The sequence below is a fragment of the Caenorhabditis briggsae genome (assembly GCF_000004555.2).
Source record: "Caenorhabditis briggsae complete genome, chrII, whole genome shotgun sequence".
NCBI lineage: Eukaryota > Metazoa > Nematoda > Chromadorea > Rhabditida > Rhabditidae > Caenorhabditis > Caenorhabditis briggsae.
In genome coordinates, this window is record NC_013486.2 from 13,693,548 (window position 1) to 13,720,023 (window position 26,476).

The 26,476-nt window shown below is 37.0% G+C and overlaps 9 protein-coding genes across 9 annotated transcripts; 3 read left to right on the forward strand and 6 right to left on the reverse strand.

The window, feature by feature from the left end:
* Positions 1-2,096: 2,096 nt before the first annotated feature.
* CBG26208 lies at positions 2,097-3,351 on the forward strand (the record flags this gene model as incomplete). Its single annotated transcript, XM_045242944.1, has 2 exons — positions 2,097-2,258; positions 3,193-3,351. The coding sequence occupies 2 exons, from the start codon at positions 2,097-2,099 to the stop codon at positions 3,349-3,351; spliced, it is 321 nt and encodes a 106-aa protein (XP_045100441.1).
* Positions 3,352-3,793: 442 nt separating this feature from the next.
* On the forward strand, positions 3,794-5,345 carry Cbr-srx-101 (the record flags this gene model as incomplete). Its single annotated transcript, XM_045242945.1, has 6 exons — positions 3,794-3,898; positions 3,948-4,102; positions 4,152-4,378; positions 4,423-4,580; positions 4,635-4,834; positions 5,240-5,345. The coding sequence occupies 6 exons, from the start codon at positions 3,794-3,796 to the stop codon at positions 5,343-5,345; spliced, it is 951 nt and encodes a 316-aa protein (XP_045097301.1).
* A 1,238-nt stretch (positions 5,346-6,583) lies between these two features.
* On the reverse strand, positions 6,584-7,863 carry CBG21429 (the record flags this gene model as incomplete). The annotated part of the gene is made up of 5 exons (XM_045242947.1): positions 6,584-6,706; positions 6,834-6,994; positions 7,502-7,572; positions 7,617-7,771; positions 7,819-7,863. The coding sequence occupies 5 exons, from the start codon at positions 7,861-7,863 to the stop codon at positions 6,584-6,586; spliced, it is 555 nt and encodes a 184-aa protein (XP_045097302.1).
* A 1,094-nt stretch (positions 7,864-8,957) lies between these two features.
* Positions 8,958-10,542, reverse strand: CBG21430 (the record flags this gene model as incomplete). The annotated part of the gene is made up of 6 exons (XM_045242948.1): positions 8,958-9,048; positions 9,098-9,303; positions 9,348-9,508; positions 9,560-10,239; positions 10,288-10,442; positions 10,486-10,542. The coding sequence occupies 6 exons, from the start codon at positions 10,540-10,542 to the stop codon at positions 8,958-8,960; spliced, it is 1,350 nt and encodes a 449-aa protein (XP_045097303.1).
* A 2,027-nt stretch (positions 10,543-12,569) lies between these two features.
* CBG26209 lies at positions 12,570-14,010 on the reverse strand (the record flags this gene model as incomplete). Its single annotated transcript, XM_045242949.1, has 6 exons — positions 12,570-12,742; positions 12,790-12,852; positions 12,900-13,016; positions 13,246-13,392; positions 13,442-13,576; positions 13,923-14,010. The coding sequence occupies 6 exons, from the start codon at positions 14,008-14,010 to the stop codon at positions 12,570-12,572; spliced, it is 723 nt and encodes a 240-aa protein (XP_045100442.1).
* Positions 14,011-14,269: 259 nt separating this feature from the next.
* Positions 14,270-15,498, reverse strand: CBG26210 (the record flags this gene model as incomplete). The annotated part of the gene is made up of 5 exons (XM_045242950.1): positions 14,270-14,421; positions 14,491-14,562; positions 14,794-14,907; positions 14,953-15,054; positions 15,453-15,498. 5 exons carry the CDS (start codon positions 15,496-15,498, stop codon positions 14,270-14,272), a joined length of 486 nt encoding a protein of 161 aa, XP_045100443.1.
* Positions 15,499-18,219: 2,721 nt separating this feature from the next.
* CBG26211 lies at positions 18,220-18,945 on the reverse strand (the record flags this gene model as incomplete). Its single annotated transcript, XM_045242951.1, is given in 6 exon segments — positions 18,220-18,230; positions 18,248-18,249; positions 18,286-18,499; positions 18,549-18,674; positions 18,776-18,844; positions 18,888-18,945. 6 exon segments carry the CDS (start codon positions 18,943-18,945, stop codon positions 18,220-18,222), a joined length of 480 nt encoding a protein of 159 aa, XP_045100444.1.
* Positions 18,946-20,429: 1,484 nt separating this feature from the next.
* Positions 20,430-21,335, reverse strand: CBG26212 (the record flags this gene model as incomplete). Its single annotated transcript, XM_045242952.1, has 6 exons — positions 20,430-20,608; positions 20,659-20,769; positions 20,816-20,872; positions 20,918-21,001; positions 21,050-21,208; positions 21,254-21,335. The coding sequence occupies 6 exons, from the start codon at positions 21,333-21,335 to the stop codon at positions 20,430-20,432; spliced, it is 672 nt and encodes a 223-aa protein (XP_045100445.1).
* Positions 21,336-22,242: 907 nt separating this feature from the next.
* CBG21435 lies at positions 22,243-22,888 on the forward strand (the record flags this gene model as incomplete). Its single annotated transcript, XM_045242953.1, has 2 exons — positions 22,243-22,282; positions 22,716-22,888. 2 exons carry the CDS (start codon positions 22,243-22,245, stop codon positions 22,886-22,888), a joined length of 213 nt encoding a protein of 70 aa, XP_045097304.1.
* Between the last annotated feature and the right edge of the window lie 3,588 nt (positions 22,889-26,476).

A 26,476-nucleotide genomic window follows, 5' to 3' on the forward strand; every position in this document is an offset into this window, starting at 1 on the left:
TTTTGTTGTCCCCTTTTTTCCCCTCTTCTCTTGTCTTTTGTCTTCTTCCTCCTCTACCGGACCCGCTCCATGTCACGTACCCAGAATCTGAGCAATTATCGCTCTTCGAAAAATTTTGATCCTCCCTTCCCCTGATCTTCCTCCAAACTGTTTCGGATTCTGAAGTGACTATTTTTTGAAGTGCTCACTCAAAAAAAAAGGAAAATCGCAATCACTCCATATTTTTCCCCCTACTCTCATCTCACAAGCTTCTTCTCATCTCGAAAGCTCCTCCTCCTCTAAGATTCACTCATATTCGGATTCAGATTCAGAACCAGATTCCTGGTTATTTTTTCCTCCTCCCTTGCCCTTGATCCTCGCCACTAAATCTTCTTTGCATCTGAAGACTTTGATTCTCCCTCCTCCAGCTCCTCCTCCTCAAAATGTTGATTCAGATTCAAATTCAGATTCTTTGAGTTTTTTATGTTTCTCTTCTCCCTCCTCCTTCTCTTCCTAAAATTCTACTTGCCCCTTCTTCCAATATGTCAATTTCAAGATTCTCCTGTTTTCTTGTCCAATAATCTCTTCGAGTTGAATTGTACCCAAAAAATCCAAAATTCAATCATTGTTACCCCCTCGATCCTCACTCCAGAATCTTCAAAATGTGCTCTTCAAGCTCCTTCTAAAACGAACTCTCTATTGGTCCTCTTCCTTTTACCTTTGATCCCTCCCGCCTTCAATCTCACTTCAGAAACTTCGGCTCTTTAGGTTCCGCCCACAAAGACACTCTTGCTCATTGTTTTACGAATACAAACATGACCCCGATTTTTCTTCCTTCTCAGACTTTATTGTTTTGCGATTCTCACAAAAAAACCATCTCGAATGTTCATTTCCTTATCCCCAAACCTTGCTTCCCAATCACAAGTACATATAATTTTTTTTTCTGGTTTCTCTTGATTTCATATCTAAATGTTAAGTTTTGTTTCCCCATTCTGATATGTAATTCTGTAGATCAATAAACCAAATTTTCGAAAAAAAAAAGAATACGAGTGTTCTTATCTGCATGGGAAGTTCAAACTTGGCGGCTACTGACGGTCTAGACGCACTCTAATAGACCATATCCTTGAACTTTGAGGTCAATTATCTAGGCTCCTTCAAGTGCTATCAAAACTTTATCAACTGATAAATCATAGCATCACCAACATTTTATCGATTGTCAAAATTTTGGTATCTCTTATAGAAACCGAGATAATTGAGCTCAAAGTTTACATAGGGTGAGCTTCCATTAGAGCAAATGCAGTAGTCTTTCCCACAAACCCGAAGTTTCTATTTTCATTATTGTTTCTTATTGCATTGTTAATCTGTGTTTTCCCTCACTACCAATCTGATAGTATCAATGACTCATCATTAAAGCGAGGAGCATACAACTGTTATCAGTTGTCTTGGTTTTCTTACATTACAGTTTTTGACGATAAGTTTTGAAATACACACAACCATCTGTCGAAATAGCAGCATTATGTTGAAATTGCTCTGATTGGCATGGTGCCAATGTTAGACGCGTTCGTCTTTTTTCGAAATCTCCAGTATTTCTCTATAAACTCCACCCATTCAATAGCTTTCCCGGATTTCATCGAAATTTGAATTTTTATGTAGAATAAATCATACTTTATAAAAAAGCTGTTCATAAATTTCGTTTTGAATATTCTGCTTCGATCCACCAAGACCCAACAGTTGTTCCTTATGAGCTAGAGACGTTCCCAGGAGAGCCCATCATCAGTGTAAAGTGTTTTCCTCCGTCTCCACACAGTCTCATTTTTGAAAACTTTTGGTATGCTCTCTTATCTATTTCTTATTTCAAGAGACTGTCTGTCTCGTTTCCTTCTTTGTTTTATCAAGAATGCTGCTTTGTATTTTCATTCTCTCTCGAGCCCACTTTTTAAACGATTGAAATCCCAAAATTTCTTCATTGTCTAAGAACATTTCTTGATGTTAATAACACTTGCTCTTCCTCATCTTATCCTTTCAGTTAGTATTTTTTCATCGGCTCTTCCTCATCTTCAATTTTCAGTTAGATTGTCACTTATCTTTTTCAGTTCCCTTGTTTTTTTTTTGCGAAGATGTCGGACGTTTTTGACCAAATCGAGATTATAAGTCTGGACGATGTGGATTCCGGTTATGGCAGAAGCATATCAAACAATGATGACGATTTGGAAGCGGAGATTGATGACTTGGAAGTGGAACCATGGGACCCAACGATATATGAAGAAGCGTTTGCTGAGGTAGCCTCATGGATGGAAGAGGAAAAGATTGAAAACGATTAGGTAAGAGGATTTCAGTTTCTGACGAAAAAAGGGACACCATAGGGTATTGAGTAGGTATATTACCTTTTACACTTTATAGGTACTTGTTTAGAATTGTTCTAACTATTAGACTTCTGACCATATTGTTATAGAGACCCTGTTTTTGGACTCACAGTAAAGTCATTCAAAGGTGCGCCAAGTTCAGGGAAGTGGGCGAAAGTCAGTGAAATTGCACCAACAACAGCGTGGGGTCAATTATCTCGGTTCCTGTGAATGTACCAAAAATGTGTCGACTAACAAAAAGCTTCTGATGTTCTGATAAACATTTTATCAGTTGACAGATTTTTGATTCCTCTCATAGGAACCGAGATAATTAAGTTCAAAGGGCATGTATAGGATAAGCTTCTGTTAGAGCAAATACGGTAACCGTCAATCCTGTGATAGAAGGGCCCCCACACTGTCAAGTTTGAGCTCAATTACCTCAATTCCTGTGCAAGATATCAAACATTTGTCAACTGATGAAATATTAATGATACCCAGCCTTGCCGCGCCTCCGGCGCTTCAAACAGTTGCCTGGTGCGTCTTCGGCGCGATTTAATCTATATCTTTTACTGTTCGTCGCTTCGCTCCTCTGTATTATTCAAAGGGCCACGTAAATTTATATTTTATTCCAATTTTTTCAACGTGTTCGGACAGCTTGAGAAAGAGACGCAACTTCATTTATTTATATAAGAATGATTATATGATAAAAAATTTATCAGTCGACAACTTGTTTATATCTTTCACAGGAACCGAATTTAAAATTAGGGTGCTCTTCTATTACAGGTTTTATGGTGTGTTTCGTGCAAAAGTTTGACTCAGTTTGAAATCACAAAACCTCGAAGTTTCTAAAAAAACATTTTTTTTGTTTCAGATTCATCTACACCTTCGGAAAACAATCAGCCGACTTCCTTTCATATCAAAATTTGTCATCTCAACCAAGTTCTTCACAATTCACTTCACTTTTGTGCCTTTCATTATTTTTGAATCATTAATATTAGCATTTTATTTACTGAATAAATTATCAGCATAATTGATTGACTAGCGAAATTAGAAGAATATTTTCAATTAGAAAATATTTAAAAAATGTGAATTTTTTTTGATAAGTTGGATTCAAAAAGTTAATAACTTATTGTCTATTGGGGTTAACAAATGAAAAAAATAAAATTCCAAGAAGCTCTTTATTCTGATTCTCATATTATTGAGTTTTCAAAACTGATTACCCGAATAATAATATCACAGATCTCTTTTGTTTTTCAGTGTTTTCCTATGATTAATTGCATTCTTCAAAAACCAATTCTCCTGAAAATTAAATTCCGTTTACCATTTTTTTTTCCAATTCTTCTTTCTGCATTTTCCCGGAAAAACAATCTTACTTTCTGACGTCGGATCAGAATCACAAACTTTCCAGATTTTTTTCTCAGGCTTTCTTCATTTTTTCTGGAGTTTTTTATCCAATATTTTGATTCCAAAAAATGGTTTCGGAATACACGTTAAATTTACTAAAAAATGGGAAAGTTCTTCCCAGAGAAATCGCCGATCCGATTACGATCAAGTTTATGGGATATCTCATGTTCTTGGTACAGTTATCCTTTACTTAAAAAATTAGAAATCCAAGAGGAATTGCAGATTTCCATTATTGGAATCGCTGTGAATTTTAAAGTCTTGCAAAGCTTTTGTAAACAGAAAATGAGCAGTTTTTATATTATGTGCTCTTCAAAAACTCTCTCTAATATGGTTATAATCCTCGGGTATCTATTGCATAATGCTCCAATTACTGTAATGTAAGATTTTAAAACAATTTTGGAATCTGAAAATTAAAAAAAATTCTAGTGAAAATTTCACCGGGCCAACATTTTTCAACATGCTTGTAAACCAAATGGTCAGTTATGGAATCTACCTTTTGGGTCCGATTACTCAGTTCATGATATCTATTAATCGATTAATGGTGATGGTATTTGTGAAACAGGCAATGACTCAGAACAATCAGAAAATTACTGTAGTTATTTTAGTGATGTTTTGGTTAGCAGCGATTGCTATCACATCAATGGGGGTCATAGGTAATTTGAGAGAGCACAACAACTTCAAAAACTACAAACTACAGATAATTGTAATGTGATCTATAATCCTGAACTGCTGAATTGGTGGAGTGGTGGTTGTGATGATGATATTGGAGAGGCCGCCATGGGATTTGTGATTATCTGTGCGATCCTTTCCAACGTATGTAATCTAATTGTCCTTATAAAATTGGTTATGTCTGTGGTAAGTTCTAGATTACTCTAGAATTCGCTTTCTATACCACTGATAAAGATACAGAACAAAAAGCACATGCATTCTGAAACAATTCGACGTCGTCAGGCGAAATCGAAAAAGTTGTTCATTCAAAGTTGTATACAGGATTGGATATTTGCTATTGATAGTGTCAATAGCACATATATCGATTTGTTGAACGATGGAATTGTGTTTAGGTTTATTTTCGATATTTTTTCGAATTTGATGACTCCTGTGTTAGATGGGTGAGTGACAAAAAGATTCTAGATGTTTCTAGATCGTTTTTGAACTTTCTGGAACTCAATAAATGATAGCACTGACATTTCTGTTGCTAATTGTACAGTTGAAACTATGCTTTGTAGAAGACTACCGTAGAATACACCGTAAACACCATATAACTATGTATTTTCCTGTTTTAGCTTTGAGTCAATTTATCTCATTTCCTGTGAAAAATATCAAAACTGTGTCAACTCATAAAACACTTCTGATATTATGATAAACAATTTATCAGTTGACTACTTTTTGATATCTTTTGAAGGAGCCGATATAATGGAGCTCAAAATGCTTGGGTGGGTTTCCATTAGAGAGTCGAAAGCATACCAGCCGAAAGTATACTTTCACCTTTTTCAATGACAAATAGTGTACTCGAGAAACGAGTACTACTTCGTAGTTATTCTTCAAGCTCAGAACGATTTTGGACGTGACGTCACTGTTCTTTGCTCTTTTGTATCCCCCGCAACTGTAAGAATGCAATAATGTGCTCTTACAGATATTGCTTTTCATATGACTCATTTTCCCCCTTCATTCTTGATCTTTCCACATCACTTTAATGTTAACTCCTCCCACTTTATTGTACTATATAAGCCCTCCAGGATTTTTATCTTTGTGTGTGTGTGTGTGTTCATATCCCAATAAACCATATAATCCAAAATAAATAGTCAACTTTGGAAGTCTACAAAATATAGTTAAGATTGTTGAATACGTCTTGAATTTTCAGAGTCTACTAAACAAAAAAATAGCTTCCTTTTTGTAGTTGACAACTTTTTTGTAGAAATTCATCTGAATGAGATATACCGCTTGAAAGCAATTAAGTGGCAAAACATCCAGCAAGAGCGCTGAATGTGGTTCTTCTTATTTGAGTGAATTTATCATGTTTTTCAGACACCTGTTTTTCAGACATTTATCATTTTTTTCAGACACTATCATGTTTTTCAGACACCCGAAATTAGGTGTTTTCCACTAGAAAATATGTGAAACTATTGAATATGTATTTCCTTTTGTTGCTACCGTATTCCCACTAATAGAAGTCAATTCAAACCGTCAACTTCAAACTCAATTATCTCGGTTCCTATAAAATAAATCAAAAATTTGTCAACTGATAAAATATTTCTCATAATATCACCAACATTTCATCAGTTGACAAATTTTTTATATCTTGCATAGGAGCCGAGATAAATGAGCTCAAACTAGAGAGTGAGGGTTCCCTGCTATCACAGATGTTATGGTAGTTACAATTAATAAACTTTTTGCTGTTTTTTTTTTAAATTTTTTGTTGCTTTAAATCAATTTTTTAGGTTCGTCATGCTCTTTTTCCAACACTCTGCGGAAAACAAAAAAACCATTGTGTTAAGTGTGAAAAAGAAGGAAACGACACAGAATACAACATCTCAGGCGGCTAGAATTTATTAATTTTTTTACTAAAATGTTCTGACTTTCAAAAATTGCTATTTTTCATCTTTGTTCTTGTTTTTTGGAACTTTTTCCTTCTCTTTTGATAATCAAATTTTCTTTGTAATTCAATTTGAGAAAAAACAGAAAAACAAGACAGTTCATGGTGATATTATAGTAATTCCGGGTTTTATAGAATTCGTAGTTTTTCCTTTGTTCGATCCTCCAACAGTTGCATTGGTACTTTTGAGTGTCACATTCCGATTGAATATAAACATGATCAACCTTGAAACAGTGTGTCTACAGTAACCATCAAACTGCAAAGCTTACCCATCCGCTGTATAAATCAACACATCAACCCCCATAGTAATCACAGTTAAACACAAATCTTCACTACAGTACTGACTCGCACAATAATTGTTGATGAAATCAAGAACATATATCCAATCCTGGAAACATGATTGAAGAAAAATTCGGATAAAAAGACGTCGACGGCTTTTGTGAGCGTCCGAAGAGAGCGCTTTTTGAAGCTTCTGAAGAATGCGGATTATTGGGTCTAAACACTGGATGTCTTACCGACATACAGAACAGTTTAGCTGCAATTAAGATATTCAAGAAGTTAGTAGTAACAGCTAGAGCAAACAGAGAGAAAGCAAAGTAAAATATCATCTGGTCGTTGCAGTCTGAACTGTTGAGACAAGGAACATGTGGGAAGATAAATGAAACTCGGCACTTTTCTGAAAAGTATTGTTTTAGGAAATATAAAAATTGAACCAGTATTTAAAGAGGCTAAAATTTTGAGTCCAAATTCGATCTACAGTACCAAACAGAAATACATACACACTCTAGTAGAATGCCTCCCAAATCATCAACTTTAGGCCCATATATCTAACTTCCTATAGTAGAATTCAAAACTTGTTCCACTGATAAAATGTTTATCATAATATGAAATATCAACTTTGGTAGTTGATAACTTTTTAATATCATTCACAGGAAAGTTAGATTTCAAATTTCTTCCTATTTTCATCATTAAAATTCTTTACTCGGAAGTCCCAGAAGCGTTGAAAACCAAGCTGTAAACACCCAAGAGACTGTTATGGCAGCTACAGTAACATGGTTACTGTACTCCAGAGAAGACGTTGGAAAAAACCAGACAACTAGAAATCGGTTAATGGCAATCAAGAATTGAGTAATGGGACCTATAAACTTCAAATCTGACTGAGATTGAGAGGTCCGAAGACTACCTAACAGCATCAATCCGTATTGAGATTGGTTTAAATAAGAATTCAATGTGCAAGATCCAATTTGAGTGTAGCTGAAAAAAAATTTGAAAACCTGAGAACAAAAACTAAAACTCACAAAAAATTCGTTGGTCCTGAATAACTAAGATAGACTAGAAGGCTCAAACAATTCGAAACTGTTTTAGAGCAACACAAAATATAATAACTGGATTTTGGAAAATTTAATAGATTTTGAAACATGTAGGCGTTTATGGTAAGTCCCACGAGAGAAACCTGAAAATGAGAAGTGTAAATTTGGAAATTTCAAAAAATTAACTTACAGAAATTAAATGAAACCCGAATCCTTGTGTAATAATTTTGTTCATTTTGAAAATGTGGAAAATCTGAAAAATAATTTTAAAGTTCTGGAAGCCAGAATAGAACATTCCGATTTTTCAGAAAACGAAAAAAAAAGAGAAATTTTAGAATTTAAGATGGGAAACAACTAGATTAATTTAAAAACGAAAAAGAAAATCCCGAAAAAAAAATTGAAAAATGGAAAACAGACCTTGTGGTTCAAAATAACCAGATATGGGTGTCTGGAAAATATATTAAATTATGTTGAATCGGTCAGCAAAATTTTTAAGAATACTGAACACAAATAGAGCTTCAATTTTGTAGTTCACAAGTTTTTTCTACAAATTCGTTCAAATCCGATTCGCCACTTCAAAGTGTAATGACTCTAAACTTAGAAATATATCTGAAACTTTGGCATTTGGTTGGTTTAAATAGGTATATCTTGTTTCTATGAATTTGCACGAAAATGTTGTCCACTACAAAATTGGAGCTCTATTTTTGTTTAGCATACTTTAGAATTTTCAGGCCTATCCAACAGCTGACTACGATAACTCTAATACAGGCCACCCTACACGTGCATTTTGAGCTCAATTATCTCGGTTACTGTAAGAGGTATCAAAAATCATAGAACTAATGAAATATTTCTCATATTATCAGCTACATTTTATCAGTTAACAGACTTTTGATATCTTTTGAAGGAACCGAAATAATTGAGCTCAATGTTGGCGGTTTGGTTGGGACTTCTATTAGGGCGAATACGATACTTGACATTCAAAAATTAGAATTTCTTCTTGTTCATAGACTGTCTGAAATGTTTGAAAAATCACAAAAAATTTAAAAAAGAAAGCAAATCAGTTTTTTTAGAAGATCCATAGTGTGGGTATTCTTGTAGAAGTTGGGATTTCTCATGCAGGGGATTTTTCAAAAATCCCATCCTTTTGTTTTTCATTCCTAGTAACCGCACCTCTCCTTCTGTCGTTTTTACATTTTTTTTTGTATTCATTTATATTTTTTATTCAATTAATATTTTTTAACGAGATCAGAAAATGTTTTTTTCTAAGAAAGAGAAGGTTTATTTTGAAAAACAACACAGATGACTTTCAAAATGAACAAAAGGAAATAATTAGGTTAACGTTGGTCCATCCGAAACTTTCGGTCTCGAATTCCGCTCACTTTTTTGCTCCACATTCCGATTGAACAGATACATAACCAACCTTAAATTTGGAATTTTCGAACTTTCAAAACTACAGTACTCCCGCCCACCCATCCAATCCATAAACCAACACATCGAAACCCATGGTCATGAAGACAATGCAATAAATTTCTTCACAAATTTTTGACATCGCAAAGTAGCTATTGAAATAGTCTAGCACACAAATCCAATCCTGGACCACAGATTGGATGAAAAATCGGATAGAAAGTTTCCGTCGATTTTTCGCAGCACCCGAGGACATTTTCATGAGGGACTTCTGGAATTTTCTTAAGTTTCAGAAACTAGTTTTCAATTACTTACAGCAGTACAGAACAGTTTAATCGCTACTAGGAAGTTCATAGAGTTATTAGCGATCGCTAATATAAAAATGATCATTATCTGGTAATATCCCACAACATCTCCACAATCAGAGTACCATATACAGTCTAGATGCTCGAATCCAAAAGAAATAAGACAATCAGCTGTAATTATAGATAATTAGAGAGAGGTAATTAAAAAAAATTAGGGTTCACTTGGCAGCCCAATTAGTGTTCCAAACCAGCCGTTTGCAGTCCACGATACTGCGATTGCTGCTACAGTAATGTGGTTACTGTAGGCTGGAATGTTGACTGGAGAGAAACAAATTACGTAGAAACGATTGATGGTGATGATGAATTGTGTAGCTGGGCCTGAAATTTTAGATTCTGAGATTCTGAGATTCTGAGATTCTGAGATTCTGAGATTCTGAGATTCTGAGATTCTGAGATTCTGAGATTCTGAGATTCTGAGATTCTGAGATTCTGAGATTCTGAGATTCTGAGATTCTGAGATTCTGAGATTCTGAGATTCTGAGATTCTGAGATTCTGAGATTCTGAGATTCTGAGATTCTGAGATTCTGAGATTCTGAGATTCTGAGATTCTGAGATTCTGAGATTCTGAGATTTTGAGATTTTGAGATTCTGAGATTTTGAGATTCTGAGATTTTGAGATTGTGAGATTCTGAGATTCTGAGATTCTGAGATTCTGAGATTCTGAGATTTTGAGATTCTGAGATTCTGAGATTCTGAGATTTTGAGATTCTGAGATTTTGAGATTCTAAAATTCTGAAATTCTGGAATTCTGAGATTCGGAGATTCACCTTGTAAAAGTAGACCATATCCCAGAATCTGGTTCATATACGCGTCTAAAAGACACGGTCCAATTTGAGTGTAGCTGAAATTTTTTCCAATTTTTTTTTGGAAAAATAAATGTTAAACTCACAAAAAATTCACTGGCCCCGCATAGAACAAATAAATACACAAGCTCATACAATTTGAAATCGTTTTCGATAGACACAAAATATAAAATCCTGATTTTTCCAGTTTTGAAAAATAGGACATCATATAAAAATTGATAATTAAACCCAGAAATGAGGCCTTAATTTTTTTGAAGTTCAATTCTTGGAAAATTTTAGTTTACCAGCATAATTTCAGCGCCCACAGCTCGTGTAGTTGGTTCTCGCAGCGTGTCGTTCATAGCTAAAAATTTCAGAGACTAGGAAATTATATATTTGCCCTTTGAGCTCAATTATCTCGGTTCCATCAACAGATAGCAAAACATTTTCAACTGCGAAATTATCCATCATAATATAACCAATATTTAATTTGTTTTCCCATTTTTGATATCTCTCATAAAAACCCAAATATGTGAGCTCAAAGTTAGAGCAAATACGGTAAAACAAGTTTTTTTAAAAAGTTTCTGAGATCGAATAAAAATGTAGTATCAAATTGAAAACTTGGAACATATAGAACCAAAAATAATCATAGTAATAAGAAATCGAATCAGGATAAGCCTGAACAAGATTGGAATGTTTTGTCACACCGAAAACGTGCCAAAAGCGAAAATACCGATCAAATTATGTACGAAAAATGCAATCACTAGGTGTAAATTGTCTACTTTGGTGAAAATTGGTTTCTGAGTCAGAATTTAAGAACAGGAAATGAATATTTCTGGTTTGATCTGGATTTTCAGGTATTGAGACTCATAAAGTCAAATTCAAAAATTTTTTAATACATTCTCAGGCATCTCAAAATTTATGACTCTCAGCTACTGTAAAATTACAGAATCAATTTTGAATTATTTCATCTCGATTCCTGGGAAAGATTTCAAAAATGTGTCATCTGAATAACTTTTTTGTTTTTTTTTTTCATAATGTGGCTACGTCTATGAACTTTCTGTTCTGTGAAGCGAGCACATAATTTACTTTCCATTTTTTCTCTCTTAATGACGTTTTTTGGAAATTCGCTGGTCTTGAATAAAAAACAATAATGCCCCAGGACCCAGGAGCAAAAAAAATTTTTTTTTGCGGAAATTGGAAATTGGAATACCGTTTTTTCAAAATCTGCTTCTCAAATCGTTTTCGTTTTCTAACATTTGAATTATGAGTAAGATGAACTAAACTATTTCCCAATTTCAAAAAGATTTGTTATTTTTCCAATTTTTACAATTTTTTTGAATGGGAATTCAGAAATTGGAAATTGGAATACCGTTTTTTTTAAATCTGCTTCTCAAATCGTTTTTGTTTTCAAATTGGAGAATAGTATAGTTCATTTTATTCATAGTATAAATGTTTGAAAACAAAAAAGATTCGAGCATACTTGTAATCCGGGCCTTTGCCGGGCCTTCGCGGGCCCTGCCATAATTTCTTTCAGAATCGATATTTTCGAATCAACTAAATCAGATATGATAGAGCTCCACGAGTACTACAAAACAGTATTATTTGGAATACTGTATCTTGCCTATGAACAAAGTTACAGATCATAAAGTGGCTTTTCTCGCAGGGCCCGGCAGGCCCGGGGCAGGCCTGCTTTTTTTTTGCTCCTTTTGCTCTGTAACTCTGTTCATAGACAAGATACAGTATTCCAAATAATACCGTTTTGTAGTACACGTGGAGCTCTATCATACCTGATTGAGTTAGTTCGCAAACATTGATTCTGAAAGAAGTTATGGCAGGGCCCGCGAAGGCCCGGCAAAGGCCCGGATTACAAGTATGGATTCGAGAAGCAATTTCTGAATTCCCATTCAAAAAATTGTAAAAATTGAAAAAATAACAAATCTTTTTGAAATTGGGAAATAGTTTAGTTCATCTTATTCATAATTCAAAGGTTTAAAAACGAAAACGATTTGAGAAGCAGTTTATGGAAAAACCGTATTCCAATTTCCAATTTCTGAATTCCCATTCAAAAAAATTGTAAAAATTGAAAAAATAACAAAATTGTTTGAAACTGAAGAATAGTTTAGTTCATTTTATTCATAATTCAAATGTTTGAAAACGAAAAAAATTCGAGAAGCAGTATTCGAAAAAATTGCATTCCCATTTCAAATTTCGGAATGTCCTAGAATTTTTAAGTGCCAAAAAAGCTAATTTTCCGCTATCGAGAGAAGCGCCAAGAAATCAGAAAAAATGCAATTTTTGTAAATGTTGCCCCCCGGAGAACCTGAGCCCACCACAAAATAAAATCCTATAGTTTTTCCGAATTTCAACAAAAAAATGAGCACAAAAATTATCTATTTTCAGTTCGATGGCCTCGAAAATATTCTCTTTCAGCTTCCAGCCCTCTGATTCTCAATTTCAGCTCTTCATTCTCCCGAACAACTTTGTTGATCGCTTGACTAAGTTCCTCATTCAACAAATCTTTCTCGTGGATGGTCTCCTGGAGGAACAGACTCTCGATACCTGAAAAATGTTAAATTTTTGCCGAATTCTTTCTATTTCTGGCTCACCTTGTTCTTCAAAACTGACTTTAAATTGGCTCAGATTGTTTTGGAGTTGGATGATTTGAGATTCTGGAATTTTGCTTTTTTTAGAATTTATTTAAGCTATGGGTACTTACCACAATTCTGGAGTTGTTCTTTCAATGCACAAATTTCAGATTTTGAATCGGTTTTTAGGTTTTCAAGTTTCAATTTCAATCTTTTGTCTTCCTGGCGAAGTTGGGAGATTTCAATAGCTGAAAAATACCGGTTATGAGTCATTTTATGACTTACCGTATTTTTTCCGAAAGAAGCCCACTCATTTTGAGCTCAATTATCTCGACACCTAGGAAAGATATCAAAAATCTGTCAACTGATAAATTATTTATCATGATATTACCAGTGTTTTATCATTTGACAAAATTGTGATTCCTGTTATAGAAACCGAGATAATTGAGCTCAAAGTGATAGTGTTTAAAATCTCACCGAAATCTTCGCGGATGTTGTCAGATATCTCAACTAGATCAGTCAATTTCTTGATGTCCTGATCCGCTTTCACAAGTCGTCTTTTGAGATTTTGAGCATTATTATTATCGTTGTTCAACTGTTTTTTCAGGTTTATAATGTGTTGATCTGCAGAGATTTGAATAAAGTTTTGAATAAATGATTCTAAAAAACCTACTATCAGTTTTCGCCTGATTTTTCAATTGTATGATTTTCTCCTCCAAGTCTACAACCTTTTGTGATAAATCCTCAACCGATTTGGCTACTTTTTGCCCGTTCAGACGATAAAGTTGATCTTGAGCCTTGTAATGGTCTGTAAATGTGCCTATACGTGCACTTTGAGTTCAATTATCTCGGTTTTTTCGAAAGATAGCAAAACGCTGCCAACCAATAAAATATTGGTCATGTTATGATAAACATTTCATAAGTTGATAAATTTTTGATATCTTTTATAAGAATTGAGATAATTGAGCTCAAAGTGCACTTCTAGCTAGGGCTTCATTTAGAGCATTTACGGTAGTATCATCTGACCAAAACCTACCCCACCTATTTCAACTAAACATAAAATATAGAAGCTGAAACAAGCTAAGACCCATCACGTTGTTGGCCCGTCTGTGACCCGTTTGCACTATCTTGGCAACGTGCCAAGTTTCGCTTACCTCTCTTTCCTCCTCCTTTTGTTTTACGTCTTCCACCACTCTTTCCTCCAGACGATTGGCCATCACAGACAGCGCAAACCTTTTGCATTCTTGCCCAGAAGCAATTTCAAAGCATTTCAGATAGAAATCATGAATTGACAGAACAAAAAACCGGGAGAATAGGAGAAATAGGAAGCCTTGCCGGGTTTTATTGGCGCGACAAAAATCGAATTAGGAGGGAAACTGAAACTGGGAAAATACGCATTTGACGGAAGATTAAGAATTTCAGATTTTTATTGCAACAGCATTGAACAGAGAACAAAGAACAGAACAAAAATAAAATCATCAATTTCCAACAACTTTATCATTCACTGAGCATCTGCAAGACGCGTGTTCAACGTCTGCAGGTAGCCGATGAATTGCTCAAGTTCGATTATCTTGTCCTGGTCAGCTTGACGATCCATCACGTGCTGGTTCTCCATGTCTCTCATCTGGACCTTCAAATCGAAGTTCTCGGTGGCTGAAATTTAAAATGTTATGTTTAAAAAAAGGAAGTCTGTGCGTCTGTATGTCCTGATATCTCACTTACCGAGCCGAAGATTTTTGGCTTCCAAGTCATTGACTCGAGTTTGCATCTTCCTGACTTCTTGTTTCATCTCGGCTGAAAAAAAAACAAATGGGTCTCAGCCAATACGCACACTTCGAGCTCAATCATCTCGGTTCCCATTAAAGATATCAAAAATTTGTCAACTGATCAAATGTTGGTGATATTATGATGAATGTTTTATCAGTTGAACATTTTTTGATATCTTTTGAAGGAGCCGAGATAATTGAGCTTCTATCATTGGAGCAAACGATACTCTTACAGTATTCTTTCAAACCCCTCACTCACCATTTTGATCCATAACCTTGCCATATCCGTCAATGTGATCCATCAAATTTCGGATTTTGTCGTCCTTCTTTTCGACGAGCTTCTTTCGGTACGCTCTCTGCTCCTGGACCCGAGCTGAAAACTTTCTGGGTTCCTCGAAGAAATTCGAAATAACCTTACCGTGAAGCTCTTTGCACTTTTGGCACGAAGGATCCGAAGAAGAGACGCGTGCTGGCTCGGAACGAACTTCGGAAGCGCAACGACGGCGGCCAATTCGAAGCGCTGAAAATGGATGGATTCTAAATTGACATTTTTTGAATGCCGATTTATCAATACTTTCTGTACTTGCGCTAATCTATCCTACAGTAAGCAATTTGATGTCAGTTTTCTCGGCTTCGAGAGATATGAAAAATGTGTCAACTGATAAAATGTTGGTGATATTATGATGAACAATTTATTAGTTGACAACTATTTGCTCTAATCTAGTCACAGCGTACGTGCAATTTGAGCTCAATTATCTCTGTTCATTCAAAAGATATCGAAAATCTGTCAACTGATTAAATGTTGGTAATATTTTGATAAACATTTTATCAGTTAACAGATATTTTTCATTTTTTATGGAAGACGAGATAATTGAGCTCAAATTGCACAACTTCTCTAGAAAATAAATAAAAACATACCGGGTGGACTTTGGTCGAGAATTGATGTACTGTGGGCACTGATCATTTTGACGATGACCGATAATACCTGAAACACTTAATTATGAAAAAAATTGTCAATAAATGAGAAAATTTGATGGCGCGAATAAACAGGAAAATTCGAAATTCAAATTCCCAAAATTGTCATTTAAAAGTGCAACAAAAAAGTGGTCATTTGGAGAAATGGGAGGTGGTAAAGTGCAAATAAAGAGATTAAAGGTGGGGGGACATGAAAAAAATAATGTTCTCGAAATTCCGTTCAAAGATGCCCCTCGGGGAGTTGAACTTGTGAGGGCGATGATTGAGGGTGCGGCGCCGCTACCGACTGAGCAACGCGGGCAGAGAGAAAGCGCACGCCTGATTGCATACATAAAGGCGAGGACGACAGCTGTACACAGAGTGACATTTAGCGTTGTACACCGTGACGGTAGAATGCATACTCTAGCTACTAAAAAACTACGGAAAATCTCCTGTCCCCCCACCTTTAAAGGGCGAATGGGAATGGGGGGAGAATTACTAGAGGTATAACGGGATAATGTAAGGGGGTTGGGAAAAAATGGAACAATTTGAAATAATTATTATAATTTTTGGATTGCTATGAAAGTCTGAAACTTGGGATCTGAAAATAAGCTCTGAAAAATTAATGTATGAAAAATATGGGGTCAATCTCAAAAAGACAATCTCAAAAATTTTTTATCAAAATTTGGAAAAATCTAGATATTCTGATTTGATTTGATAAGGAAAACAGAAATATCATGATTTGAGCCTTAAGATCTGTATCTAGAATTGCTGAAAGCTCGGAGATATTATCACTGATAGCTTATCAGAAAAATTTCGTCATCTGATTTGTGTTCAAAAGTTCAAACAGAGAGAAAGCGCGGGAAAATTTGAAAATGTTTGTTTTTCTATGCATCGTAGTAATTTCGCAACATTTGGAATGCAGAGAAAAACATATATTGTTAGGAGTACCAATTCTGAGGTCACATGTCTGGTGGGCCGAAACAATAACACCTCGTCATTATTCTTGTACTATTTGAGCTCAATTATCTTCTTTCCAATAAGAGCTATCAAAAAATTGTCAACTGATAAAATGTTTATCATAATGTCATCAAAATTTAATCAGTTGACAGTTTTTCAATATCTCTCATAGCAAGCGAGATAATTAAGGTAAAAGTGGAAGTATAGGTGTGGCGAACTACGGTCGAATTTTAGCAAATGTGGTAAGTTTCTCATTCAGGGTCTTTTCTATTTTTTTCAAGTTTTTGCAATTCCTGTTTTTAAAAATCTATAAGCCATCGATCCCCCATATAATTAAATTTTTTGTTTCTCTACCTTTTTTTGGAAAACCATTTATGTCGGGATTACGTCATTAACGTCCATACTTTATCGGTTGCGTAGGGTAATATGTTCATTTCTAAAATATGAATTACGCAATTCTGCTCATCGAGCCAACTAGTCAGTTAGGTCCGGCTACTGTATTCCTTACGCAACTCTCTAAATCTCGCAACCACGCAATCGGGTCCATCCTAATCCTCCTCAACGTGCCATCAATACCCATTTAACAAATGTCTGCGCATGTCAAAAGAGACAGAAGACAAGTTGGCAAACATTGTGGTGTCACAGTTATCCTTTGCGCTCGATTAGCACATTATAGTGGTGGGGAAAGGTTGAGAGGAGGGGAATAAAGTGGTGAGTGTTATGTTAGAAGAGCGAGGAGATCATAACGGAGACGTGGAGAAAAACTGGGAGATCGTAGAGACGACCTTTTCTCACGGACAAGACTGCGCAATGGTTGGCCGCGGCATTTTGATCATGGCTAGCGGCTCTAGTGGCATCAGTATTGCTGAGCAAAAGAACAGACTGATTGGCCCACGCCACCATACAAGCGGCCTGAGCCCCAGTCTGCCGCGGCTGGTCGCGACCGCGATTTGCATAGCTTCGCCAGATCCACGAGTTGTGGATGAACTATTCGAGATGCCAAAACGCTACCGACTGAGAAACGAGGTCTCAGACACGACAGAAGGCCGTTGGCGTATATGAAAGAGGCTCCTGGTGATCATGGTCCGCTGTACAGCCGTTTTTAAGCAACTTACGACCACAACCTGCTCAGTATCAGACCAAAATCTTAACCGTTCTTTGAAGAACAAACTGTAGATTTGAAAATTTCAAATTCTATCCAGAAAAATTGCAGAAGATGATCTGATGGAAACATGTGACCGTTAACCTGAATTGACATCTGTTGCAGTCCCACTCATTATAACAATGACTACAAAACAAACAAAGATAATGAGAAGAGATTAATAAGGTTAATCCCCAAAAGTTGTCATACAACAGATGGTGTGAATCGGCAAAACCTGAAAAGAAAGTATCATTTTATAGATTTAGAGAAAATCAAAAATTATCTATGTATCTTCCGATCCTTCAGCCAAACTAGAAGTTTTGGTCTGGCCATGGCCCGCTATAGAACCGTTTTTGGACAACTTCTGATCACAACGTCTTCTGGCCAGCAATTTGGTCCTTCTTTTTTTCTAATTTTTTTTTCGATTTTCAGGAAAACGATTCTTCAAGAGACATTTATGAGGCATGGATTATAAGGAAAATAAAAAATCAAGAAAAGGAAATGAATTCAGAGAAGAAATGGGATAATTGAAAATGGAAAAATAGGAAAATTCAAACTAAAGAATCAGAAAAATTTTAAAGAAACCAAATAAAATTCAACCAAGAATGTATAATCAAAAGGGGGCAAAAATTAGACAACGACTCTCGATTTTTTCGACGGCTCCATGACATTGCTCAACCTTCTCTTCAATCCAGCAGCTGGGCGATGAGTAGATTCCAAGGGAAAATCTGAAAAAAATGCTGAAAATTCTGAAAGCATTCTGAAAACATACCATCAAGGATTTCCTTCTTTACAGTCTTCACAGCAACATATTTTTGCATATCAGGAACACACTCTTCGTCTTCGAAAACTTCCTCTTTGACCTTCTTGACCTCTTCAACTTTCTTCTCGATTTTTCCACAAACACATTCTTGAAACAAACTATATATTCTAAAAATTCATAAAATCCAATAACTCACTCTCTCTTAACTCCTCCACTGTCTTTCTCTCATCTGCCAGAAATCTATGCGCTGTCTGACTACATCCAATATAAAAATTCTTCTTTGTCTCGAGCACTTTTTGAATAAAATAGAGCTTGACGATTTCTAAAAAATGAGCAATTTTTCTACAGTTCTACAGTAGTACTATAGTAGGAGTACAGTCTTCTACGGTCCTAAGTTTAAATATTTAAGAATTATTTGTTTACCTTCCTGCAGTTCCTCATTTTGTCGGGACACATTAGCCAATTGTTGACGGAGTCGGGCGATTTCGATAGCTGAAACTGTTTGGGTTACTACTGTAGACAGAGTTTGAATTACCTTGATTCAAGTTAAGCGAAGAACCGAAGACAGGAACTGAAGAAGAGCACAGGGACATATTTAGTTGAGGTCTGAAATTGGAAAAATAATCAAAATGGTTCCAGATTTTTTTTAAAACGACAATAAAAATATTATTCAAAATAATATGCCTGTCTGAGAAAAAAGGTTGAGACGCAGAGAAAAAGTGTCTGCGCCTTCACCGTTTGTGTGCTATTTAAGCTCTCCGCTTCGATATCGCTACCGTATTCAGACTGCAAAAAATACTCTCTAACCTTTTTTTTTCTCAGACAAGCATAATAGCAAAATGAATGGTCAGTCATCATCAAACAAACACTGAAAGGGGGCAAGATCCACGTCATTGGCTCCGCCCTCTCTGTCAGCTGAGGAATCTCTGCGCAGGGGAGACTCTGTGTGAACTGCACCAGAAGGTTAGACATGTCAGGGGGACAGTCTAGACACCCAGAAGGGAAAATTTGAAAACGAAAAATGACGTCATTTGAAAAGAATAGATGTTTCTAGGACCATTTTTTGTGGCTATTCTCCAACGTCTTCAAATTGTCAGATTCTTTTTCTCAGAGATTGTGGGACTCCGGCACTTGCAGAAATCTGAGAAAATCCGGTGTTTCCTGAAATTTTGATTGATGAAGGTTTTGAATTTAGTAGGAGAAATTTGAAAATAAATAATGACGCCATTTGGAAGGGACTCTACATATGTAGTGGATTCTATGTGTTTATTGACACGGTCGAGAGAGGCATAGCAAAAAAGATGGGCTCCAGAAAGATTGTGTAGTTGATCTGAAGATCCTATTGATTGGTTTTTAGACCTGCCAGACTAGCCGAAATCAGGAAAAGAACCCAGGACAGTTTACGGTGTTCAGGTATATAGGGATACCGTCTTCATAACAGTCCCATATTAGCCCAGGAGAACAAAAAAGATTAACAAGTGCTGAATTACAGTAATATGTTACTAAAAATGCATTAGTTTTATTGAGGTGCGAAGAGCAGTCACAGTGATACAAGATTAAGAAAAAACAACTTTATTAGGGCACTTAAAATTTGAATTTTAGGAAAAAGGGGGCAAATTGGCGGCATGAGATCAAAAGAGCCAAATTATAAAAAAAAACCGTGGAATGACAAAATTGGGAAAAAAATCTGAATCAAGGATCAAGGTTTCGATGAATCTGGGGAATCACAGGAAGATAACAATACATGGAATGAAAAATTAAAACATTTACAACTATGTAGCTACAGTGAAATTATAATTAGGAAAAATTAACGAAGTGCAGCTTTAAATTCGCTAGAAACTATGAATCCAGTATACCGTAAAACCTCTAATAGAACGACACCCGGATCGTCCACTTTGAGCCTATATATCTCACTTCTTTTGAAAGATATCAAAAAGTAGTTAACTAGTAAAATGTTTATCAGGATATCAGCAACATTTTACTAGTTAGCCACTTTTTGATATCTTTCACAGAAAATGAGATATATAGGCTCAAAGTGGACGATCCGGGTGTCGTTCTATTAGAGGTTTTACGGTAATTAATTTCTTCTCCGAAGAACCATTGCCCATTTTGGCTCATCTTCCAATTCCTCTTTGATTTGGGACCGCAGAATTATGAACCCTTGTGCTGCTTGCTCTTTCTGGACCTTCCTCATTTTTGCCCACTTCTTGGTCCACTTGGCTCTCTCGGCTGTCCCCAACTCTGACCAGCGAGTGTCTAAAAATTTTTTGGGTCAAAACACTAAATAAAAAGTTAGGCTAACTTACAGTTCTCGCTTTTTGAAAAATGCCCTCGGTAGAAGAAATGGGCAGCAGACGCTACTTTAACTGCCTGAGAGACAGCTCCGTTGTCAGCCTCGTAGAGGTACGACGTGGCTTCTGAAATCAGTCTTTGTAAATGCTGAAACATTTTTAGAATACTTACTGGTTGGCCTGGCATTTTCTTTCTTTTCGTCTTTGACCTCTTCTTTGATTGTTACAACTAAAAAAACTGATTCAAATGATTTTGGTTTTCCATGAAACTCACCTTTCATTCTCAACCTGGAGTTTTCCTGCTCCAGAACGTCCATCTTCCTTTTCAGAGCGTCTGATGTAGAAGAAACTCTTTGAACTGCAAAAGAATGATAATTTATTTGCTACAGAAACAAGCAACACTCACTTTCTTCTCTTAATCTCAAATTCTCCTGGTTCACCTGTGCCATTTCTTCCTCCCACTCTTTTCTCTCCCCTTCTAATTCCATAACTTTTTCTCTTGAATTTTGGAGCAATTGATGATTATCAATGCAAGCTCTCCTGAGGAGCTCTGTGGAAATAATTTCTGAAAATAAAAAGTTTTGGACAAAAAACCGATGAATGAACTCACTGTCTGCATGAGAATTGATAACCTTCCTTTGGTGGGCATTCTTGCGCTCCAATTTTCTCACAAGAGTCTTCAGGAGAGGCATGGTGACGGTGCCTGAAAATGGGTCCATGAAAAACTGGCTAAAAGATTAAAAAACTAACTTTTCTTAGGGATACGAGCAACCGGGCGGGTCATGGCAATGATCAAGAAGGCGAAGAAGATGAGGGTTCTGAAAAATTAAGAGTCCGTTAACATAGGTGCGTAAGGAGGAAAATGCAGTGGGCTCGCAGACAATGCCTGTTTGTGAGGGAAAAGGGGGCGGTTCTGCTTATTTCGTACAAATCAGTTAAGAATCTACATAAACGTATATTTTTCATAGAGAAATTGTTTCCCTCTCAACCCCTCCATTTCCATCTTCCCCCAAAAATTGCATTGTTTGCCTCCACTACAGTACCCCTCCTCCCTAGCTTCTGATTCATTCGTCTTCTTCCAATTATTCACTCCCAAACCCTATTAAAACGATGCATATTGTCTCCCTCGACGAAATGAGTCATTGGTTAGTGGACCACGAGACGTCATGGAGAGATCAGCTCCGCCTATTCGTGGAAGGTCTGTGATAAGCTGGCAATCAGTTTTTTGGAACTTCTTGTTCCTGTTTTGTTGTGGTCCATTTTTTTTTGGAATACGGTAGTTATGACTTTCCCTCAAGAGGTCAGAGATTTTATGGAGTCGCAGTTCGGCAAAGTTGTGCCTATGACCGAGGAGGAACAGTGTGAGTAGGGGTACTGTAGATGGGTTACTGTAGTCTGCTACTTATAGAGTTACTATAATCGAGTACTGCTATCAGTGATTAGGGATACTGTATTGAATGATCAATCCAGCTGGGGCGCAGAAAGATAGAGGATTACTGTGTCATTTTTACAGTGAAATTTGTTGTCGACGTGGCCAATCATGCCAAAGGGATACTGCCGCCGCCGCCAGCTCCAGAAGTCGACCCAATCACTTATGTGATGATTTTGGCTTCACAGTTGCCCTCGGATGAACTGAAGAGTGAGTTTTTAACCTTTTTTGAGCTCCGGCGGTTACTGTAGGTCTTCAAAGTTAGCTGTTTTCCAAAACAATAATTGCATTCTAAGCTCAGTTATCTCCGTTCCTATGAGAGATATCAAAAATTTGTAAACTGATAAAATAATGGTGATATTCTGATAAATATTTTATCAGTAAAATTTTTTTGATAGCTCTCACAGGAAGTGAGATAATTGAGATTAATTTTTTTCAAGTTTTCAGAACCAATCATCAATCTTCCCATCCCCACCATAATCGTTCCCCAATCCACCTTCATCTTTTTCAAAATGGAATGGAAAAAAAGTAAAATGGAGCTTCCCAAAAACGAAAACCCCCAAAATTCTGGGCTCAAGTTTGACCCATACAGTAAGATTTCTCTAGATTTATCTGAAAAAAATTAAATCTATTTTTTTTCCAGAGGTGCTTTGGGATTCATTGAGTCAGAATCAAAAAGAAAATTGGTCCCAAATGTTTATGAACGTCAAGAAACGTGGGGAATGGCTGATTGCTCAGAACTTTGCTCGACGAGCTCCGAGCAAAAACCAGAGGGATAGAGAGAGCCGTAAGAGGAAGAGGGACGCTGGAAATTGAAAATCAAGTTCGCTTTTTACTTTAATTGTGTTCGTTTTCGATTCCCCTGTGATGTACTTCCGTTAAAATTCCCCGTTTTTGGATATACTTTTCTACAAATGCCCTCTCCAGCCCCAATGATATCGATTTTTCCCGGCCTTTCAGTTTTTATCAAAATTCGACACGCTTTCCCCTTATTTTCTGCGATTTTTTGGCTAAAATTCAATAAAACAGGTCTAAAACTAATCGAAAATGTTTTTTTATAAAACGAAAAGCATGCAAAAGCTCGAGTTTTTATCACTAAATCTTGAGTGATTCGCTAGCTGAACTATTAGTCAGTTTTTCAGGGCTTCTTTTTTTGTCGGGTGATTTATTTCTTGTTTCCATGGATTCGGAATTTGTTTTTCGACAATTTTTTTTGAAAAAATTTCAAAACTCCGCTGAAAAATGGTGTTTTTCAAGCTTAAAACAGTGATTTCAAGCCAAAAATGAATTTTCGTAAAATTACACCGAAAAGGCTCTTCCACTCGAGACGCAATACAAAATTCAAGCCAATGCGCCTTTAAAGTACGGTAGTTGAATCATTTCATCATTGTCTTCGAATTTGTCATCATTTTTGCCGGATTCTCGTGATTTTTTCCGGATTTTCGCAGTTTTTCACGATTTTAAAGCAATTTTGCTGCAAATTACAGCTAAAAACCCAAACATATCAGCCCAAAAATGACAATATCCAATGTTTCTCCAAAGAAACCGAATACCGCGTTTCCCAAGCTTCCAGATGACTGGATGGCGAGTTTGTATCGGGAATTGGATTCAGGAAGTGAGTATTGGTGGTTTTGTGCTTGAAAAAACTGAATTTTCAGGTCTCGAATTTCCCGCGGAAGACGGTGGAGACGTTGAAACGTCAGGTACCGATGATGACGTCACCAAAGAGCTCTCATTGGATAATTTGATCGTCGCCGAGGCGAAAATTGGTGCTCCAGAACTTTCGGTTCTTGTCGAGGAGCCTTCTGAAGACGTTAGCGAGGCGAAAGAGGGCTCAGAAGACGTGGGAGACAAAGAGAGGGATTCAGAAGACGTTGCTTATGAAAAAGAGGAGACAGATGACGTTGGCGTCGAAGAAGAGGACTCAGAAGCTGTTAGCGATAAAGAAGAGGATTCTGAAGACGTCGCTTATGAAGAAGAGAGCACAGAAGGCGTTACCGACGCTGAAAAGAATTCAGAAGCCGTTATTAAGACAGAGGGAAACTCAGAAGACGTTACCGATGAAGAAGATGGGTCTGAAGACGTTACCGATGAAGAGGAAGAATCAGAAGACATTCAAGCAGGCGACGTCGTTTCAGAAGCCGATCACAACGATTCTGAAAATGTCACAGCTGCCGAAGATGGCTTGGAAGACGTTGCCGACGAAGAAGAGAGCTCAGAAGACGTCACAGTTGCCGAGGAGGACTCAGAAGCTGTCAGCGATGAAGAAGAGGATTCTGAAGACGTCACCGACGAAGATAAAGACTTTCCATCAGACGACGTCGCTCCAGAAGACGTTGACGTCTCTTTTCTCGATCGAGTGGCCAATGAAATCATTCTAAAGCAGCTATACGAAGAAAGCGAAGCGCTGAAAATTCAAATTCCCGCCGATAAAGCCGTGGATATTTCTGCAGAAGACCCTCCAGCACCTCCCATGTACATTCAACGGATGCAGAATCTTCTCCACCAGCAAATTCGTCGATTTCTATCTCAGAATCTCGTTCTCCAGTGCCAAAAGGCTGCTGAAAACGCCAAAATCGCGCTGGAAAATCAGAAAAATCTGGATTGGAACGAGTTGACGGCGTCAGCGATGAGTATGGACAGTGGAGAGCTTCCCACGAGATTTCAATCCCAATTTTTAGATTTTCAAAGCCGATTTTCGGCTTTAAAGGCGCATAACCTGATAATTCAGTGCCAGAATGCGTCAAGACGAGCGCTGGAGGAGATTCCGGAGCACTATTCAGAATGGGATTCAGAGGCGACGTGGGATTCAGAAGAGACGCTTCTGATTCGGTTGGAAGCGGATTTCAAGCTACCCGACGAGATTGAAGTGCGCATTTTTCAAATTCTCCCTTGAATTATCGATTTTTCATTTTCGGCATAGAAGCTTGATTTTCTCTTAAAATAATCGAATTTTCAGGCCCTAAAAACTTCTTTTACGGTTTTTTGTGTTAAAATATCGATTTTTCAGCGCCTAAAAGACGACATCCACGTGGCTATCGACACCTACAAAGCCCTTCTTCTCGTCCCAGAATCCCAGATGTCATCGCAAAACGCACGTCTTCCACTAGCTTCTTGTCGAGGTCCCAACTTCAATTTGACCTCAAAAAGCGCAGAATTCCCTCTGAAGACGTCGGAAATTCTCCCGGAATCCATGGAAAATGAGCTAGAGAGCCTTAGCGAGCAATTTGAGGCTTTTAGACGTCTTCAAATGGTTGTGATGGGTAAGAAGGCGTCGGAGAGCGCGAAGGTGGCGTTGGAGAGCGCTGAAAGTGCTGAAATCGGAAAAGAAGACGTCGAACCAGAATCTCTGATGAGTGAACCGATGAGAGGTAATTTTGACACGTTTTATCGATTTTTTCCCAAGAAAATCCGATTTTCAGAGTCCTCCCCCGGCTCCTCATCCAGTGACAGCGTCGACGAAGAGCTTCCGGCGATCCAAAAAGCTGCCAGAAGACGTCGCGCTTTGTTGGCTTATCAAGATTTGAATGCATTCTATAATTATAGCCAAGGAGCCGGTTTTTTCGATGATAGTGTGTTTTTTGTCCCGTGTGCGTCGCGGCTCCTTGAAAATTCTCGAATTCCAGGTGCACACCCGGTCTACTTCCACATGGGCCACGGATTGACTCTTGTTCGTCATGTGAATCCGATTCATCGACACGTGGCAGATCGGAATGCTCGAAATACTTCGAATCGAGAATCAGAGGAAGAAGACAGTGTGGACTAAATGTATATTGATCGATTTTTCATGTGATTTCGCCCGATTTTTCTTGTAAATTTTGCTTATTTTGATACCGATTTCATTGAATTTATAAAAAAATATTTAAAATCGCCAGGTGCCGAGTCGCTTCTCCTCAATCATCAGTTGGACGACAGAGTATTTAGTCGCCTGGGATCTGAAGAGACGGTCGGCTATGTCGTTGATGCCCATTTTTTGCTGAAAATAGGGAAAATATAACAGGAAAATGAGAATTTTGTGGGAAAAAACAGAGAAATTCGGGGAAAATCGGAGAAAATCGATGGAAATTAATGGTAAAAAATGAACCCGGGAAATTCGAATTTCCCACTAGAAATTTATAGATGAAATTGGCATTTTATTGTCGATTTTTTAAAATTTCTTCATGGAATTTTTAATACTATTCTGGCACAAAAAATCAGAGAAAACGCCGGTGATCGTGACAGAAGGTCCCACGACGAAAGCTACCGTACCCTAATAATATTTGTACTTTTTGACCATTTTTTCTCGTTATTCACTGCTTTTCGGCAAGCTTTTTGTTATTTTCCCTTTAAATCGACCGAAAACACATGAAAATCGAGAAAAAAAAAACGCTTTTATTGAAACCAACTCTGTAGTGCATTTTGAGC